A 20746-nucleotide genomic window follows, 5' to 3' on the forward strand; every position below is an offset into this window, starting at 1 on the left:
ATGGAACAGGATTCTATCATGTTATTACAGCTTGTAATCACGCACGTGATTACAGATTGGCATATCTTTTGCTCAATTTTCAAAGAGGAAATTCGAGAGTAAAATTCGCAATCCTCAGGTTTAATTGAGTTGAAACATGATTAAGACTTATTCAACCAGCTCGACTGTTTGATTCGTTAACCGAATCAAAAACTCAATAACAACTGAAATGATTCGGCATTTTGAACTACTTTTAATGGCCACGACTTTGTTACGATTCAGTAGGCACTCAAAATGAAATATTATTATATTGTGTTAACTTTAGTAAACAAATATAATTTGGCGACATAAATTTATTTTTACTCCTTTGTGTATAACCATAAAATTACCCATGATGCAATCAAAATCTCTTCAATTTGGTTTAACATAGAAATATACTAAGAACAATGGCGATCTTGAATTTGAATTTTGACGAAGCAAATTCCACTATTACTACCTTATGGAGATAAATTAACCTCTGGGGTGTTTCATTTGGTCCAGACTAGAATTACATTGACTTTTTCCTTTCTTGAATATTGCTTACTAGCAGTTACCCACGGCGTAGCACGCAATATAGTAGTCTTTGCACGTGTATGAGCAATTCAAATAGAACTTAGATGAGAAATTCAAATAGAACTTGGCTTCACGGCAAAGCCTTAAAACAATTCAGTTAATAATTCTTTCAAAATTTGACCTTGGCCCTCCAGTTGTACCTGGGTTTACTATAACAACCTCCGTGACCTTTCCTACTAAGATGGTTTTCGAATTGGTACGAATTGTTTTCTCTCGTGTATCGATGAACCATGATAAGGGTTACTTTAACAATTAATAACATTACATGTGGTTGTATATTTTATGGACACAGTTGAATAATCAGATTACGCTTAAACACATCTTGTACATCTATACTTGTTATCCAGAGCATAGTTGAAAAATCATCTATTATTTTAATTATGAGTTGGCTATTTTTGGACTTCTGTTTGTTTTGGACATTCTTGTAATTTGCGGTACTTACAGATAATACAGATAATCCAGTAGATGCTGGTGCATAGTAAAAAGTGAGTTAATACCTAATTACCGTTGCAGTCTCATTCTATAACTGAGGGGTACCACAGGTTTTTGTAATTGGACCACTTCTATTAATAGGGATTCCCTCCCCTTAATAAGGGGGTTCTTTGATAAGGTTCAAGTAATTCATTGGTAATTATCGATGTTATTTATAATCATCGATGACTTAATCACTTATATAATTATTTATATGACATATTAAACATATTACGCGTACTCTGAAGATTTAAAAAATTTTCCGCCAATTTTCACTAAACGATTTAGATATTTATAAATAGCTCGGTAAAACGGTATCTGTTACTCTTTAGGTTGGAAGAAGTGGATTTAAAATAAATGGAACCAAATTAAAAAACATTTGACTACACTATCTAAAACTTGTAAGTCACGAATACGTATTTAAATATTACTCGTAACACTCACCGTAAAGGCAAAGAATTACGGAACAAGAACTTTGTGATCGTATAAATAAATCAACTACTAACTACTATAACCAAAACCTTACTGTGTTCCTAACATTTTAGTCAGTGATATGTAACAACGTGTTCGTAATTGACTAAGCGTTAGCGAAGCTTATAGCTCGAGGGGCTGAATAGTGTTATTTCTGTCTGTTTGTGTATCTTCACGCCATCTCGAGAAAACATGACCTATTGACTTGAAATTTCGAATGAAGCTTCATTTTCTATATGAGAAACATTGATTCGATGATGGTGTATGTCACTCCATGGATTTTTCTGAGCGTTTGCGAACATTTTTACATTAGTTATTCTGGTGAGAAATCATGATGGCAAGGTAAAATTTGCATGATAACACAACCAGAGTACAATCATCTGGCATTTCAACATGAGGCATATTAACACATGTTGCCTATTGAAATGGCTATGAACATAAAATTTAGCATGCAACCTTAGCGAAGTGTTACGCGACACAAGGTGTGGCCTACCTCGTTAAAACGTATAAATACAGGAGAGATAAATACAGGAGAGATGTTTTTTAGTAAAAGCGAACTCACCAACAGCATTATTCCGGTAGGTTAAGCCATCCCACTTCCACGTGAATGATGTAATTTTAGTGAATGTTTCAGAAGTTGGGTTTTGACTACACGACAATGATTTCTTATCGAGATAATTGAAATTGTATACAAGTTTTCCTATGTTTTCTTTTCTTTTAGTCTTCTGTTGGCAAATTCCTTGAGGTGGAATTGAAGTGATGTACACACTCACTTCAAGCTGACTCCCTTGTTTTAAATCAAATTATTATAAGGTACTTCACACAAGATAAGATAACACAAATTATAATGTACACGCCCTGCATGTGTCCGTAAGTATGAGGTGTACTACTCTTGATGCATAGGTGAAGTGGCAGTCTCACTTCCTCATCAGTTGCACAATTAAGCACACTACAATTCTGATCCACGATCTCTAAGCACGGTGGAGCACCCGAGTTTTCTACACATAACGCAGCTATGGTACGAAGAGTTAATTCAATTTGAATGTTGAGTTTCGCTCCAGTTCACCTTCCTTTTTATTGCAGCATCTGGTATCTAACGCTGTCTCTGACTTGACTCCTGGAATCTGGAGTCCATGTTCGTCTCAGCTCAGATAAAATAAAGTCGGTGATGAAGAAGCTCAAACTTCGCCTATTCACAGGTGTCTCTGATGTCGAAACGATGTAAAGTTTCGTTTTGAGCTTCTTCGTCGCCGACTTTATTTTATCTCTTGAGACGAACATGACTCCAGATTCCAGGAGTCAAGTCTGAGATAGCGTGAGATACCAGACCCTGCAATAAAAAGGAAGGTGAACTGGAGCTAAACTCAATATTCAAATATTTAAATATATTAAAATGTTCTATATGCTTAAGTCTGTTTGCAAGAAAGAGATTTAAAAACAGTACATCATGCGTTGATAAGCCCAAAATATTAATTTAGGGAGGAAGAATATTTTACATAGTGATCCTTTCTTTAGAGATCTAAGAATTCTGCCTTTCAGAAACTCATATATTTTTAAGGTATTAAAATGGTTAAAAAATAAAAGTGGAAAGGATAGGATACGAAAGTTATCTTAAAGGATGATGATCGAAAACTCTGAGAAACTGTTATATTGTTTTTGTCCCTAAACCAAATGTATTAGCGTTTAACTAGTTGTTTTGTTATCCTGCACCAAAGTTTTTCGATAACATGCCAAATCAAACAAAAACGTTTAGTAATACCTTTTGATAGGACCTTCTATATAGTTTAAAAAATCATGTATTTTGTACAGGACGTAGCAGTAAATTATTATACATTTTTTGATTGAGAGTTTTTTTACTAAAAGGTACAGTTTTGTTTTAATTATATTTGCTAAGAAATTATTTTTTGTAAGAATTAAAGTTGATCGTTGAATAATTTTAGCTGAGTATATTGTCCTATTTGGTAAGTAGTTATCAAGAGTCACCGAACGAAGCCAGTCTGATGAAATTATAAATCAACACGTATATTGAATAAGGTCAAAATCGGCCGAAGAGTCTTCCTTTTTGGGTAAGAACAGGTTTGTTTCAACCTAGAGATGATTGTTCCATTTTAGTTTATTATTTATAAATTTGTACGTATCAGGATTTATTTTCTAATAATTTTTAAATTAAATAATTGAATAGTTTTTGGTTTCTTAAATACTGTTTTAGTTTTTTAGTTCTAATTTACACACTAGGTGTTCATAACTTGTTTATATTCTCGTATACATGATCATGTATTTATATAGAACAATAAATATTTTCAGATTTTTTTTGTTTCTCTCTACTTTAGGATTTAACAATGATAAAATGATCAAATAATTGCAGATGACAACATTCTTCCATGTAAACATCACAGTTTTTTACAACAAAAAACAGTGGCAATAAACGTTTTTTACATATTACAGTTCAAACCTGTTGTATGATATGACTGGTGTGAAGAATGAATGTGGATAGCCGGTGTAGTCTCACTATATGTTCGTCAAAGATCTTAGAGAGGATCTGCAGGACAATGTGGCACCAGTTAATTATTTAATAGACTCACCTCACCGACGCTCAACCCTCATACTCTCTTAGACCCAAAACCCCTCTTTAAAGGTGCAATAAACTTTACAGATGTGTCAAAAACTTTTACAGATGATAGAGACCTTTTACGGACTTCTACTAGCATCTCTTCAAATTTTCCAAATACATGCTTTCCGAGCAGCTGATAACATTCAACTGGGAATTTCGGCCAATAACCTTACTTTTGGGGGGAAAAATTGTCTTACATTTATATATTTATTTAAACTGCAATAGTAGAAGTCTTATTAATATTTTGATGCGGGCGTTGGATGTCGTCCACTGATCAACTTAGACTTATAAAGAAGGATTTAAAAAATAAATTTCGATTAAAATGTACACCTCTGGATTGGATTGCATGATCTATTCACCTTAACAATCCTATAAATGTGGTTATTTGATTTTAGTTTCAATGTACTAAATTTATAGAATATCATATCAAGAAACCATACAGGAGACATCTATATTAATTTTTATTACCCAGAATGGGGTCTTTGGTTATTTTAAAAATCTTTGAATTTTTAGAAAATTTATTTGATTTCAAAACATTCCAGCTGGTCTTTTTAAAGTAGTATGATCATTTAGAAATGTATTTATTAACAACGTAAGAAACAAACTCTCTGGCACCGTTTCTGATGCTTACCACTATGGTGTTGTTAGAAATTCTCATTTATTATTGATTTGTTAGAGTTTGATTTTAGATCATATATTGAATAGGATTTGTGTTTGGACTCGGTATCCAAAACAAGCAGTAGACCCAACAAATCTACATTCAGAGTACTGTAAACATACAGTTTAGACGGGTTGAACCAAATTGTGATTAGTTGAATCTAAATCTATCAGAGATCAATACAGCTTCTTTATGACTGCCAGGATTTTGATAGTTTGATTCTATCTTCTTTATTACAACCTCTTAGCGGTTTACTATTTTTTCCTTAAACTATGACGTTTTGCTGAATGTGTTTGCTTTGTTACAGAAACAGGTTTGTAGGGTTAATATATATATCCTTTTTCTGCAAAAAGTTTATTTTTAGTGTCGTTTTACAATTTTTTAATTTTATAAATATTGTTCACTAAGTCATCTTAATCCATGTCCGTGTTATCAACACGCGAACAAAGCCAACAGTCTATTTGTGCGTTGGATATTTCAATTGTTCAACAATCACTAGAAATAAAATCATAAAATACTCCAGGAGGAGTTACATACAATAATACTCTTTAGTTGTCTGCACTGTACTACAGAGAACTAGTGATGCGCGATTACGAGATGTTACAATCGAAACGTTTCGATTGTTTTGGACCTCTCGAGACATTTCGATTGTGATTCCCTTAACGAGAGGTTCTTACCGAGAGGTTTTTTGCCGAGATGTTCCTAGCGATTGTTTCATTGCGACACGACATCTCTTCTCGTACCGGGCATTCGAAGTGTTTGACGAAATGTTGAAAACGAAATGTTTGATTCCATGATCCATAACTTTGTTTTTGCGATACACCATACACGCTTGACGAGAGGTTCCAACCGAGAGGTTTCTAGCGATTGTTTCGTTACGTGTACGATCTATTCCATTCTTTAACTAGGCAATAGAAATTCTAAGGGAGATATGTTTGCCGATCGACAGAAGGATTTAACTGAAATATTAATTAATTCAGTTACTTTTTTTTACTGACTTGATTTCCAAGTTTATTTAATGAATTATTATATTAGCAGCTACATTTAACATTATATTACATTAAACGCTTATTCACGTTACAATAATGACGTATGAACGGTAAAACATCCAAAAAATAACATGGTACAAAATAAAAACATTTAATATTTTAAAATAATAACCAAGAAAAGCTATTTATTATTATAATTCAAGATAATATACTCAATCTTAATGCTTGAAGAATTATAATTTACATTTTGACTAGACACTATAAAGTAAACTACTGGAATTAATGGAGAGGAGAGTGGTGCAAACCAATATATGGAACGTAAGTATGAAAAATAGTTTGAGACAGGCTCGTGAAAAGTAAACAATAACAAATTGGCTTAACGAATGCAACAATCGAGAGAAACCTTTCGATTGTAAAGACCTCTCGCTAAGCAATCGAAACAATCGTTAAGCAGAACCTCTCGAGAAGGAACATTTCGATTGTATTAACCTCTCGCAATCGCGCATCACTACAGAGAACTCACCAAGGTGCAAACGCTCATAGAGAGAACAAAGGGAGTGCTGATATCTAGCAGAAAACGCTAGAGTTACTTGAGCGACGCGCGGTTATCATGGAAGTGCGCAATATTACGGCAAACAAAAGAGTAAAACAGGAATAGTATAACGTAATATTACGTCGGTAGCATAATTTTCTAATCGCTATGACGTAATATTACGTCAAAACCGAAGTTTACAATTTTTTTTCCAAGAATTAGAGGTGTCAGTACGTTTAATCTCGTTTATTCAAGAAGAAAGTTTGAATTAAATTGTTAAATAGCTGACAACCAGTGATAAAGAATCTGTATTGATCAAGGACGTATCCAGCGAGGGGGTCCAAGGGGTCCGGACCTCCCCAATGTTCAATGCATTCAATTACTTTTTTAGTAAACGATTATTATTATTTAAATAATTCAGTATTACAGACATGTACTGCAGAAAGATCGTTCTCAACAAAGAAACGGGTCAAGAACTTTTAAAGGAACAAAATGGAGCCTTACTGATAATGGGTCCAATATGGGAAAATATCAGTTTTCTGAACCCCTAAATATTTTTCCTGGCTACGTTCTTGTCATTGATGGTTTTTTGGTCTTATTAGTCATTCGTTGTATGGTCATATTGGTTGTTATTTTCAACCAATATGTTATTGCTTCACTCCCTTAAAGTCACATGTATAAGTGGATGTGTATTACTACTTTTTTTTAAAGTTCGGCTTAACTATATCTTGACTGAAAATGGCTCTCTACAACGAGGCAGAAATTTGTTATTAATTTAAATGTGTTAAATTTTTTGAACCTTTCATGTTATTATATCGACATCGCAAGACTAAGAAATAAGAATAACTAAACCACATCGTAGTCTTCAAAAGAAAAGCGTACATGTTAAAATTTAAATTTATCAAAACGAAAATATGAAATATTAATGGTAGTGACTTGAATATATGCGGCATAATCTTGGTGAAATACCATAGTTTGCATGTCATACAGGGAGTAAAAATACAGTACAAGGAACGTTAATATTTTCAACGGGGGTGATTTATTTTCTATACTATAAATATGTATTGCTTGCATGTAACTGTCTTTCATTTATGATTACTGTACATTTAGGAAGTATTGGAAAAATAATAAACGCAACAAATCTTTAAAACGCTTTTTATTTTCATCTTAACTAATACGTCTAGTATATAAACTTTAAACACTATGCTTATAAACATCTGTTACACTTATTTATATCTGATAACGTGTTGGTGGGTCTGTACAAGATTACATGTATGGTGGGGTGGAGGGATCAGCGTCTGTGAGGGGGGGAATTGTGAGGGGAGCTATGGGGGGTGCCTGACCCCCCGCCTCCGTACGCCACTGCATGGCTGGACGCTACACCACTGCGGCCGTGACTCACGCTGTTGGCTATGACGGTGGTGTGGCTGGCCGGGGGGTACCTCCCTTGCCCCTGACCTCCCCGGGAGTAACCTCCCTCCTCCCCTTGCCAAGGATAACCCCCGTTGCTCGGAAACATGCCCAACATGATTGGAAACCAGGCGTTGAAAGACGCTGCTGCGTTTCCACCTGTAACATACATATACATATAACTAGTAGTTACCCGCGGCTTCGCACTAAATTCCGTAGGCTTTGCACGAGTATGAGTACTTCTGGTTCGAGTGAATTATATTTCCGACACCACTGTTAGTTTTGTCTTGTTTATCCGATCAAGAAAATATAAAATACTTCTGTCAATAGACAGCTAAGATGGAAGTTTAACAGTCTAAGTTTATAGTTTATCTTTGATATCTGCATTACAGCAATAACCAAGCACTGTATACGTAATATTCGTTAAAATTTACAGTTAAAAATATAATTTTACCAACATCTCTAATATTCTTATTTAGATTTTTTCTTACTCTGTGCCCAACAACGGTTCTAGAAAAGGTTAAAATAAGAAATGTTGTTACTGTGATCAAGCTTAATTAAAATTAAAAATAAACAAATTAGTAATAGTGGTTACAATAATTTAACATTTTGTTGTGATGCCATAACCCAATGTTTGCACAGAACAGTTGATTAAATGTCAATTAATATTTGCTGCTCTATCGCAACTTGAAGACCAATATGATATTTTTTCGCAACATTAAAGACCAGTGAGGGATTGTCGAAATATGAAAAGGCCACCACCTTAATCGCCGAGCTGAGCCTGATTTGTTCCGCAGCAGATTTTGTTCACAAAATTATGTTTCTTCACGACCGTGTAACCCCAGACTAAAAAACTGCAACTAAGGAAAGTCATAGAGAAAGCCCGGTTTAGTGTAAATAAAAACCGTCCAAGAAATGGCTGGCTCGTTCAGCGTCATCCACGCTCATTACAGTTTGACTCGGGTGGTTTGGGATAACCTCCATACTCGTCAGTCAAAACCATTCGCCATACATTATATTAACCCTAAAATAAATATTAGGAGAGGGATGAAGTGTGAAATCTGTCTTATTTTGCTTTATAATAGTCAAATTAAGGATGGGTTTGACCCTGGCATGTCTAAGGGTGGAACAAATAAGGGGTCATTCATGGATTAAAGTGTAGCGCAACTTTTCTTTTGGAATTACTATGACTAAATATGGGTAGCTGGAGATATTCAGAACCTGAAAGGAATTTTTTAATGTTAGTTTAGTAATGTTAGTAGTTTGCTCTACAATTCAATTTTAACCTACTAGTAACATTAAGAACAAAGACAAATCAATTCAAAGAAAGCTAAGGTACACTACACCTGTCTGAGAAGAATATAATGGATGCAATCTCAACACCTTGCTACGTACCGTACTTTATATCATCTATCTTGTAACATTGACAGTTTACATGAACTAAAACTGGAGAATATTACTATACGATCGAATTTAATTATAAGATCTTTAATAACCCCGATATTAAGAGAGAAAGCAAGAAGGAAATAGTTACCATTGCTTTCCTCTCTTTCTCTCTTAACACATTAACTGCGGCTCTAGACGTATACTAATACGCTCGTAATAATAATATCCTTTATTGCATCAATAGTCGTACAGCAGCATAACATGCGTCAATACTAGGCCTACTATACGAGATAAAACGATTCCTACAACGCCAACAATAAGGCTTTGAGCATCGCTTTAGATATCAGAACTGGCATTTCACTTTCACTATCAATTATAATATTCAAATATTTTCTTAGCGGCCCATCATTAACCCTTTGACGGAGTAAAACGCTTTTGACACCAGGAGGTGTTTTAATCGAGGTTTGATTAGTTGAGATTTTTAGATGTTTAATACTCAGTAAGTAATAAGTAACACTCAGTATTATTAACCTCCCAATAAGCTATACAGCAGTCATCGGTTCAGTTGAAATCTTAAAGTACTATCACACAATAATTAGAAATGCGGCAAATAAAAAAACGCAGAAGCCGCACGTACACAAAAATAATACTTAGGTTCATTGTTATAAAATACGAATACCATAATAATTTCTAGCCTTGGATAGAGTACGGGAAGAAGAATGCTAATTTATTACTACATCCCGTTCATTTAATCAGATTGAATTCACATTTCTATCAAAGTCCAAGGAATAAAGCAGACTTGCGTACGAGCAATAAAATAATCCTGAAAAAATACGGGATTCAATAGTTTCGCAATGAAATTATTTGTACACCTACTTGACAATTCCAATATTTCAAATTTTAATATTTTAAGTTTTCAGTGTCCAAAGATTTTGAGTAGGGAGGGAATGTCGAGTGTGGACTGCTCGTTTATAAAATCTACACAATATGGTGTAGCCCGTGATCTGCATAGTAGGCCTATACAATTTAAAGTTTATAGGTTGTAGAAAATCGATTCATAATTTATAAATCAAACGTCTATTTTTATTATTATTAAATTAGAAATAAAATTTATTTTACACATTACACTAAAAAAATCAAATATTTAATTTAATGATATATTTTTTAAGAAAAAAAAATATCTTTTGCCAATTGTGAATTATGTATCTTTTGTGAATTTTTCTTTAGAACAAACGATTTTTATTTGATTTATGTTAGTGTTCTTAATGACTTATAATATTAGTTTTAAGTTTATTATAATATGGCGTATTTAAGACAATAATTGATCGATCACAAGGCTAGTAATTCTATAGCTAGAATGTTTCAACTAGGTCGTCCATAAAACTGTAATTGCAATCATGTCTATATTACGGATTCCATAAAGTCCATAAAATAATTGAAGTACATCAGTATTATCTAAAGGTTATTTTTGACGATGGAAGGATTGTGAAGGAAACAGGATTTTTCCGGACATTTGCCATCGTTAAGTGAAAACGATGGCAAATGTCCGGAAAAATCCTGTTTCCTTCAGTATTATCTACTCGTATTCACTGTTTATCCTTCTTGGTAAAATAAACATCGGCCTTGCCACTACTTTTCCGATTTTTTTTGCCTCTTGTCTGAAGGATCTTTTCACATAAACCTACAAATAAATAAAAAATTCATCACCAAAAAACTCGATTATTTCAATTAGTCTTTAATTTCTTTATGAAATCTACAACCGCTTGAAAAAATACGATACCGATCCTAATGAATTTTATACAAAGATAAACAAGGTACCAAGCAATAAAATGGATTTTAACCATAAAAATAAAAAATTTAATAAAGACATTACAGAGATTTGCAAAAACTTTTACTGAGGGAATAATCATTGCAAGTTCACCCACTTCTACATGTAACTTGGACAAAGCGATATCTAATGTTACTTTGATATTTATCAATTGGTATAAAATGCCTGTCAAATATTCCTTATTTGAATATTCCTCATATTTTTTGTGATGGATTTTAATCTTGATAGATATTAACAGATATTTCTTGAAGAGGTTGCCAATGATTATAGTACCTACTTTTAATAGGTATAATATTTAAAAATGAATATAGTAAAAATTAAAACTAATTTAAAATCTTAAAGTGAAATTTGTTCGGAAAATTACTTATTGCGAGTAAGTTTTTGAGAAACGGATTAAAACATATTGTATTATCTAACCAAAGACACAATATATAAACGTGATTTCAATTTACCTTTCAGGCACAAAACATTTTAGGAGTTATAATAGAGATTTGGTCAACTAAAAGCAGACTAAATCCCAACAATTTTAAAATAAAAACTGTTAAAATTGTCCTCGTAATATTCGTCACTGACCATAAGTATTAATTCATCATATATAACAATAGCGATGGTTTTTATTAAAAAAAAACTAATCATATTTAAAACAGATGTGAACATATTTAATCCTTTTTTGTTTCTTAATTTTGTTTGGAAAGACACATTCCTCTAGGAATATAGATAAGCAATTGCTATTTAGGAAATGTCCATAAAACTCGAATGGAGATGGAGAAATTTAAGAACCATTGGTTTCTGAACCTCAAAAATACAGCAATAAACCAATTTAAGAAACCCGTTTTAAATATTGAATCTAGCATATAAAATTAAAAATTATAATTTAGGTGTGGAAAAAACTCATAGCTCTAAAATTGGTCCTGTAGAGAGCAAAATGTTTTCAATAACCATATGGGAAGCTCATGTAGAGGGAATGTCATCACAAAAAAGGAAATTTAATTTTTGAAGGTAATACAAGTAATCTTGGAGTTTTGATTTTAAGAAACAATTTTTTGAAGATACTTTATTTAAAACATATTTTAATAATTTTCAGAAAAAGGCTATTAAATCCATAAAATAATCTCAAATTAGAACTGTACAACTAAAAAATTCAATCAAAAACCTAACATAAAAACTGGACAACTGGCTATACAAATATTGCTATTTTTAGGTAGGAACAAAATATATCGCAGTTTTAGATGTTTTAAATATAAAACATATTTGAAAATATTTTACGTATTTCAAAAGTTATTTCTTTTTTACGTTTTAGGGAATCGAAGCGCGAAGATCCTGAATTAGTTCCAAATATTTCTCCAAATAAAACGGGCCTATGTATTTATGCAGCGTAAATACTAAATGTTTAACTTTTATTTTAATGCTACCCAATATTTTAAAGTTACATTACTCCTCATTTATGAATTATTTCTCTACGTCAAGCTCGTTGTGACAAAATAAAACATTCTATTCTTAAATACCTGAAATAAAAATAATATAATTAGGAATCTAATATAATAATTCGATTATATAAAATAAAGCAATATTAGTTAGTATTTACCTCGTTTTATTACCTAGTTCTTTGTTATCAAGTCAAATACAACGGTGTTATAACGAATCGAAATGTAGTAAAAATGCAAGAGTTTATAACGATGCAAACTGTAACGTAGTAACGAGATTATTATTTTTGTATATGATTTTATAATGCTTCTTTTAACAGTAAAAAGTAAAACTATGTTGGGATAAAATATCCGCGTTTATTTTACACTGAAGCTCGTTACATTATCGTCCATAGCAAAACAATTGACTATAACAGACGTCACCGCAAACGTAAAAACCTTTTTTGTTATTAGATGTCACTAATTTCCTGTGTTTGGGTTTGTACTAACTGAAGTAAATATATTTTCAGACATTTTCAAAGCAGAAGTGGAAGACATTGCAAGCTCACGCATAGCAAAATCTCTGGTTTATACCTTGATGATAGAGTGGGCTTATTAGAATTTAATAATAATATGTAGTAGTGTACGAAAGTATAATAATACGGTAAATTATTTTAGAAAAAGTTAGTTTATTACTGAAATTAATTGTGGAACTTTGGTTTGTATGGTGGGAAGTGTTTATGACGGGATAACATGTAATTGCAAGCTCTTCTGTCTATGGCTTAAATATTTGTTGAGTTCCTACTAAATATAACTTCTGCACCGATAACGAACCTCCCCTACAGGACTATGTTAGAACTGACCTCCTCTGCTGGGTTTGTCATCCTCCTCTTCATCCTCGGTCGTCTCCTTAGGTGAGTACTTCTTCTTGTTCTTCCTGGGTGGTCGGGTGATAGGAGCCTCCTCTTCCTCCAGCTCCTCCTCTCCCTCCTCCTTGTCATCCTTCTCTTTCTCCTCCGGCTGCGGCCAGGGGGCCTGTCCCCGCTCCGGCGGCTGCTCCACTGGGGACGGCTCCTCAGGGTACTCGCCCCCCTGGACTTGGGGACCCCATGGCCGCCGAGATCGAGGGTAAGGGCTGTAGTCAGCGCTGGAGGCGAAGGCAGACATTCCACTCCCCGGCAAGAACCCGCTAAAGGTCAGGGAACGACTGGGGTCCCTCTTGTCCCTGACCAGGACGGCGGCGTTCATATCTGCCGGGCAACGGTCGGGTGAAAATCCAAAAATTAAACTATAGTCCAAGAACCTGTAGCCTATTTGCTTTTTATAGACACACAACCTGGGTTTTCTTGAGATTGATTGAGGAATTTCCCATAAAAAAGGAAATCGGTCGATTCATTACGACAAGTTTTGGTAGAGGTCATAATGAGAGGGAACAAAAGGGTTAAAAGTACAGAAAGATAATATTTCACAAATCTTATTTTTTTAGTTTGACACACTTAATCAACTGTAAAACAAGAAAATAAATATTAAATCAGGCCAGCTAACAATATACATACCGACCAATTGAGTTAAAGTGGTAGCTTTTGGTCTATTTTTAAGGCTGACAACTATTATTTATGTGTAATAGTCGGTTCTATTTCATGCTAAGGAAAATTTGATACGAGGAAAAAAATATTGTTTTATATTTATAACCCTTTCGGTGCCATCACATTTTGACCTCTGCCAAAACTAGTGCGGCTGGTGATTGATTTGTTTCTTAGGAGAGATTCCTCTAAGATTTTCAAGAAAAACCAGGTTGACTGCTTATACAGGGCAAATCCACTCTCGATTACTAGAACAATACTACCAAATTTGTTATTACTACATACAGAACTAAAAGCAGAAATCTTCATTTCGTTGAAGAAGAATTACATGCTTAGGGTTGTACAACTTGGATCTTAAGATTTTATTTTTATTTTATTTTAAAATTTAGTTTAATTTCGACACTAAAAGATATTGTTTTGGTTGTGTTACTACAAATATTGACCAACTAAGCTTAAACGTGAACAATATATTATTCTTAAGGAAAAGTACACTCCAATTTGAACTAAATTTATTTTAAAACTTGATATCAAGTCAAAGTTATTGCCAAAACCGATGATATTACGTAAGTATAACTTTAAAAAATGCAGAACGCTCATCAACATTACTGAAACCACATTGATTATTTATTTTTAATAATTAATAACTCAGGAAAAATGTTGACCACGAATGAACTATTTTGTTAAATAGTTTTGTAGTATTCAACATTTAAAATTCCGTTAAGCAGCCCACGCAATGCAATTAGTTCTCGGAAATAAAAGATAAAAAAACAGTAAAACACCATAAAAATATCGTTTTCATCACATAACCAGAAAAGTTTAAATATTTTATTTATTGCTTTAGTACGATTAGTTTAGTATATACAGTTTAACATACCTGTCTAATACGACTGAACAAGCAACATATTGTAAAAAATTGATTTATCTTTCGGTAAATAAAAAATTAATTTACGTTTTAAAGATTTGCCTTTTCGAAATAATTACTATAATACAATAAAGTGTTAAAAGAAAAACATTTTTAGCAAAGACAGAAAGAAGCGGTGGTTACCTCCGAGAACGGTGTCTATGACAGGGAAGCCAAGCACACTGGCGAGAGTAGCTAGCTGCACGAGAACCACAGAGGGTACCATGATGCTTGCGGTACAGTACCTAGGGTTCCATGACACGGGGTGCCTAGGGCTCGCCTATATAGAGCCCCCACCACAGCGGGGGACGTGACTAGGGTGCGGATGTGACTGGCAGAGTCTCCAGCACTAGGCTGTGTGCTGCTGCTGGAGGAATTGATTGATTGGTCGAAAATTACAGTTATTGAGAAAACAGTAGCGTAGTGAGTAACCCAACAGCGAAAAAGATATATTTTAAATATATTTAATGATTTATTAAGTAGGAATATTTATAAAACATACTGGATATCATTTGCCACCGTTCAGGAATACAAAAAAAAAAAAAAACCAGTAACACTACGTTTCGAGATCTGCAATCTGAACGCTTCTTCAGGTGAATAACTAACCTAACACATAATTACAATCATGAGTCTCGTTGGAAACCTTCGTCACACTGAGCTACAAAATGGTACAAAATATTAACTCTCTGCAGGTACTCATTATAAAATCGTGGCAGATTAAAATGTTCAAAGTTAAATTTTAATACATCTACAAGTGTACAATTTGTCAAAATACAAAATATGTAGGCAATGTCGAGACATGTATAATGCTGGACCAGGGTTGATCATAAAGACAACTATAATTGAGAAATTGTCTTCTAACAGTTCTTGTCCCCATTGACTAAGACAAACTTATTGGAAAGGTGCATTAGTGCATTAACCACAGCAAGTCCGTATGTAAAGTTTATATCAGCATATTATGCAAACATAACAAGGGGATTAACTCACATGTTGCGACGCAAGTTTGCACAATAACCAGTACATGGTTGTTAACTTTGTCATACAGCTGTTTTTCTAATGGGAATTTATATTGCTGACTATTATAAAAAATTAAAAGACATTTACTATGTTGTATACATGTAATGTAATAATAAATTATTTAGTTGCAATTCAATTTAATTTATTACAATACTGAAAGAAGTAAGTGATCATTATTATGCATTAAATAAATGTAAGATTTCTATCTAAAACATGTTTATTATTAACACCATTAATTATTATCTAGCTTTAAATTTAAACAAAAAACCCTCGGTATTTGGCTAATGCATCCAATACAACAATGTTGCAGCTTATCTCCTTAATAGGCGGGTACGAAGTCGCATTACAATGGCATGAAAATAACACAGGGAAGAGAATAACAAAATTTCGTACAGAAGTTGCTCAAGAGTTCTTAATAACCAAACCGGTAGTGTAAATGTTGCCCGTGCAAGAGGTGATGATTCCTCATAACCAAACCGGTAGTGTGAATGTTGCCCGTGCAAGAGGTGATGATTCCTCATAACCAAACCGGTAGTGTAAATGTTGCCCGTGCAAGAGGTGACGATTCCTCATAACCAAACCGGCAGTGTAAATGTTGCCCGTGCAAGAGGTAATGATTCCTCATAACCAAACCTGTAGTGTAAATGTTGCCCGTGCAAGAGGTGATGATTCCTCATAACCAAACCGGTAGTGTAAATGTTGCCGTGCAAGAGGTGATGATTCCTCATAACCAAACCTGTAGTGTAAATATTGCCCGTGCAAGAGGTGATGATTCCTAATAACCAAACCTGTAGTGTAAATATTGCCCGTGCAAGAGGTGATGATTCCTCATAACCAAACCGGTAGTGTAAATGTTGCCCGTGCAAGAGGTGATGATTCCTCATAACCAAACCTGTAGTGTAAATATTGCCAGTGCAAGAGGTGATGATTCCTCATAACCAAACCTGTAGTGTAAATATTGCCCGTGCAAGAGGTGATGATTCCTCATAACCAAACCGGTAGTGTAAATATTGCCCGTGCAAGAGGTGATGATTCCTCATAACCAAACCGGTAGTGTAAATATTGCCAGTGCAAGAGGTGATGATTCCTCATAACCAAACCTGTAGTGTAAATATTGCCAGTGCAAGAGGTGATGATTCCTAATAACCAAAACCTGTAGTGTAAATATTGCCCGTGCAAGAGGTGATGATTCCTCATAACCAAACCGGTAGTGTAAATATTGCCCGTGCAAGAGGTGATGATTCCTCATAACCAAACCGGTAGTGTAAATATTGCCCGTGCAAGAGGTGATGATTCCTCATAACCAAACCGGTAGTGTAAATATTGCCCGTGCAAGAGGTGATGATTCCTCATAACCAAACCGGTAGTGTAAATATTGCCCGTGCAAGAGGTGATGATTCCTCATAACCAAACCGGTAGTGTAAATATTGCCCGTGCAAGAGGTGATGATTCCTCATAACCAAACCGGTAGTGTAAATATTGCCCGTGCAAGAGGTGATGATTCCTAATAACCAAACCGGTAGTGTAAATATTGCCCGTGCAAGAGGTGATGATTCCTCATAACCAAACCGTAGTGTAAATATTGCCCGTGCAAGAGGTGATGATTCCTCATAACCAAACCGGTAGTGTAAATATTGCCAGTGCAAGAGGTGATGATTCCTAATAACCAAACCGGTAGTGTAAATATTGCCCGTGCAAGAGGTGATGATTCCTCATAACCAAACCTTTAGTGTAAATGTTGCTCTGGCAAGAGGTAATCATTCCTAAATACCATACTGGTAGCATAAATATTGCTCTGGCAAGAGGTAATCATTCCTAAATACCATACTGGTAGCGTAAATATTGCTCTGGCAAGAGGTAATCATTCCTAATAACCAAACCGGTAGCGTAAATGTTGCTCTGGCAAGAGGTAATCATTCCTAATAACCAAACCGGTAGCGTAAATGTTGCTCTGGCAAGAGGTAATCATTCCTAAATACCAAACCGGTAGCGTAAATGTTGCCCGGGCAAAAGGTAAGTGCTTTTATTAACAAAACCGGAAGTGTAAATTTTACCCGAGCAAGAGGCGAGAGTTACCAACTTTGCGAGACTTGCAGAGATGTTGCAAACCAGACGAGAGTCATAGTCAAGCTCATTTTGATCATCTGGGTTTAGTTCCACCCAGTTGAAGTAGAAATATGGTAATACTGGTATGTGTAATTGCCTCTAACGTCTTTAGGGATGCTCATTGACATTTTGCCATGCAGATGAGACAATGGAATTCTATCGGAATCCGAGATTGTTTCAGTGAGTTCGTATATGTCGTTTAGGGTGTGATTTACTCGTACATTTGACTTTTTCCACGACTGGCATAAACAAAGCTTGTCCTCCATGTCACAAAGGCACAAAAATACATTTTATAGCTCACCAAATTTGGGCTATAGTTTAGCGAGGTGGGATGGATGAGGAGAGCGAAACTACAATAATTGAAAATTGATCTTTACCAAACTTTACTTCTTTGTTTAAACAAAATCAAACTTTAAAGTTTCTTTTTGTTTATGGAAAATTTCACAGGATAGCAGGATTTCGGACATTTGCCATAGTTGTGGTTACGAAAGTTATAACATAGCGTTTCGAGGATTGGAGTCTGTCCTCTCCTTCAGGTGGGGGAGGTATTAGTATCAGGCATGGGATCCTTCTTTAATACGTGCCGGCATGAAACGTGATTGTGTTTCTCGTACTCGTGACTTGTGCTCGGGACTTGAATTCTCTGCAGTGACAACGTCTGGACTAGACTCCAAGCATTTTTTGGGTGCGTTTGAATAATTTTCTTTCCCTTCTTCTCTTCTTTCTGTTCTTTATTTTTGTATGTACTAAAACCTCCGCCATCTAACGAGGAGAATATATTGTAGTCCTCGAAAAGTTGTGTTATACCTTTTGTAACTATAACACAAATTATGTCAAATGTGTTTTGATGTCAAATGTCCGAAATCTTGTTATCCTGTCAAGCACCATCATACAAGCTTTAAGTCATTAAAGGTCAGAGTTATGGTTATACATTATTGTAATACGAGGTCATTGTAATAGATTGGGACACGTAATCAATCACCCAATTGATAATAATCACATATTACTAGACCCAAACATTTTAATGACATGAGCACATGGAACGGTTCACAGAACACTGTATCATAGTGTTAATCCCTTGAGAAGCAATGAACGATATACTGTACTACCTGTCAAAAGAGACCGCTGGACGGTATTTTATCCGTGTATTCCACATGTTTTTACTAAGCAGATTTGAACAAACATTTCTGTCACATGACCTTAGTTTGAGAGTTGAGAAAAGTTCCAAAATGTTGTTTGGTCTAATAACTTGTACTGACTCTCTGGTTTGGGATAGGATGTGAAACAATAGCAGCTGCTGTTGTATGTCACCTCTCTATAACTGAATATTTTACAAACTGGAACTACTACCAGACAAGAAAGTAGCCAGAGAAAGTTTTGGGGGTCCAGACAATTGATATTTTCCTGTAGTGGACAGAGAGTGAGGCCCGATTTTGTTCCTTAAAAAGTTCTTGATCCGTTTTAATGTTGAGAACGATCTCTCAGCAGTTCATGTCAGTAACACCGATTTATGTAAATAATAATAATCGTTTGCTAAAAAAGTAATTGCAAAATTTGAAGATTTGGGGGACTTTTTTGAATATTTAAACAATGCGCTGTTTTTACCAAACTAAAAATCAAAATCCAAATGTTTTCTGGCCTCGTATTTATCATGTGCTGACAGGCCTGTTTGAGCTGATTTTGAGTTTCTTAAAGCTATATTGAGACATGTTGAATTTAATTAAAATTCTGCTGCCCAGTAGGGTATTTTACAGCATAAAATGAAGTTGGTTATATCATGAACAGATAAAAAAACAACAATACATAATTATGTCGACTTCAAAATTTCAACTTTTGGATTCCCTAGTTCGTACCAAAACATTTTAGAATAATAAGTGGCCAAATTATAGAAAATAATCTATAAGAAATTGTAAAGTATGCTATACAAACAATTTTAATGTTACTGTATACTGAAACTTACAAATATTGTACAAAACGCAAGACATTTGTATTAGCCATTATAAAATTTTGAATGTTAACCAATATTTGTTATAGTAAAAGTATTATAGATACTGTTATGTTATACTGAACTAATAATATTTTTGGTCATACATTGAACAAAAAAATTGAATTATAATTGGAAAACTCTATAACTTTACTTATAAAACAATAAAAAAATATAAAACAGTTTTTAGCTTCTGACTGGTATACAACACTTGTTAAATATTTCTATTTATATAGGTATCAAAATTTATATAATGAACTTCATATAAGTATCATAAGAGTGGTCAGCACCAACCATGAATAAAGATGTATATTGTATTAACATTTAAAAACAAATTTAAAACATATTATAAGTATATATTTTATATTTTAATTCATTAGGAACACTGAGATATCAGATTTGTTAGGCCAGCTTTTTTATTTATGGTTTAATATTTGATAAAAACTAACACAATACATTCATGATCAAAATCCTACGGGGTTAAAAAATGTTGAAATTTAAAATCAAAATGCTAAATATTCTGAATAAGGAATTGTTGTAAATTAATCTCTCAAAAACTATTTTGGTTAACCTTGTCTGGTTGATGAAATTTGCTTTATAGCTCAGGTGTGCCAAAATTGAACAAAACTGAGGAACAAACGTGGTCTGTACTAGTACCCTTAACACAGTCGTGGCTACTAAGGGTAACAAGTGTCACCCTACCGAGCCTGGGTGTTGCTACGAGGACAGCTGTAATTTTAGAGAACTTGCTAATACGCAGTTGTAAGGCGTATTAAACATCTGTATGAGAGAAGACAACGTATTT

At 34.1% G+C, this 20746-nt stretch overlaps 1 protein-coding gene across 1 annotated transcript; it reads right to left on the reverse strand.

Annotated features, from left to right (window-relative positions):
• Nucleotides 1-7462: 7462 nt before the first annotated feature.
• LOC124363293 lies at nucleotides 7463-15100 on the reverse strand. The gene is made up of 3 exons (XM_046818518.1): nucleotides 14979-15100; nucleotides 13214-13600; nucleotides 7463-7892 (listed from the first exon to the last, which is right to left on the reverse strand). The coding sequence occupies exons 1-3, from the start codon at nucleotides 15058-15060 to the stop codon at nucleotides 7615-7617; spliced, it is 747 nt and encodes a 248-aa protein (XP_046674474.1). The 5' UTR covers nucleotides 15061-15100; the 3' UTR covers nucleotides 7463-7614.
• Nucleotides 15101-20746: the final 5646 nt, after the last annotated feature.

Source organism: Homalodisca vitripennis, chromosome 5, assembly GCF_021130785.1.
Source record: "Homalodisca vitripennis isolate AUS2020 chromosome 5, UT_GWSS_2.1, whole genome shotgun sequence".
NCBI lineage: Eukaryota > Metazoa > Arthropoda > Insecta > Hemiptera > Cicadellidae > Homalodisca > Homalodisca vitripennis.

Excerpts from the sequence above, each read along its gene's own strand:
- LOC124363293 (XM_046818518.1), bottom strand. The coding sequence starts at position 15,060 with ATGGTACCCTCTGTGGTTCTCGTGCAGCTAGCTACTCTCGCCAGTGTG. Across the intron at positions 13,601-14,978 it reads CATAGACACCGTTCTCGGAG|ATATGAACGCCGCCGTCCTG; the intron begins GTAACCACCGCT and ends GTTGCCCGGCAG. Across the intron at positions 7,893-13,213 it reads TGACAAACCCAGCAGAGGAG|GTGGAAACGCAGCAGCGTCT; the intron begins GTCAGTTCTAAC and ends TGTATGTTACAG.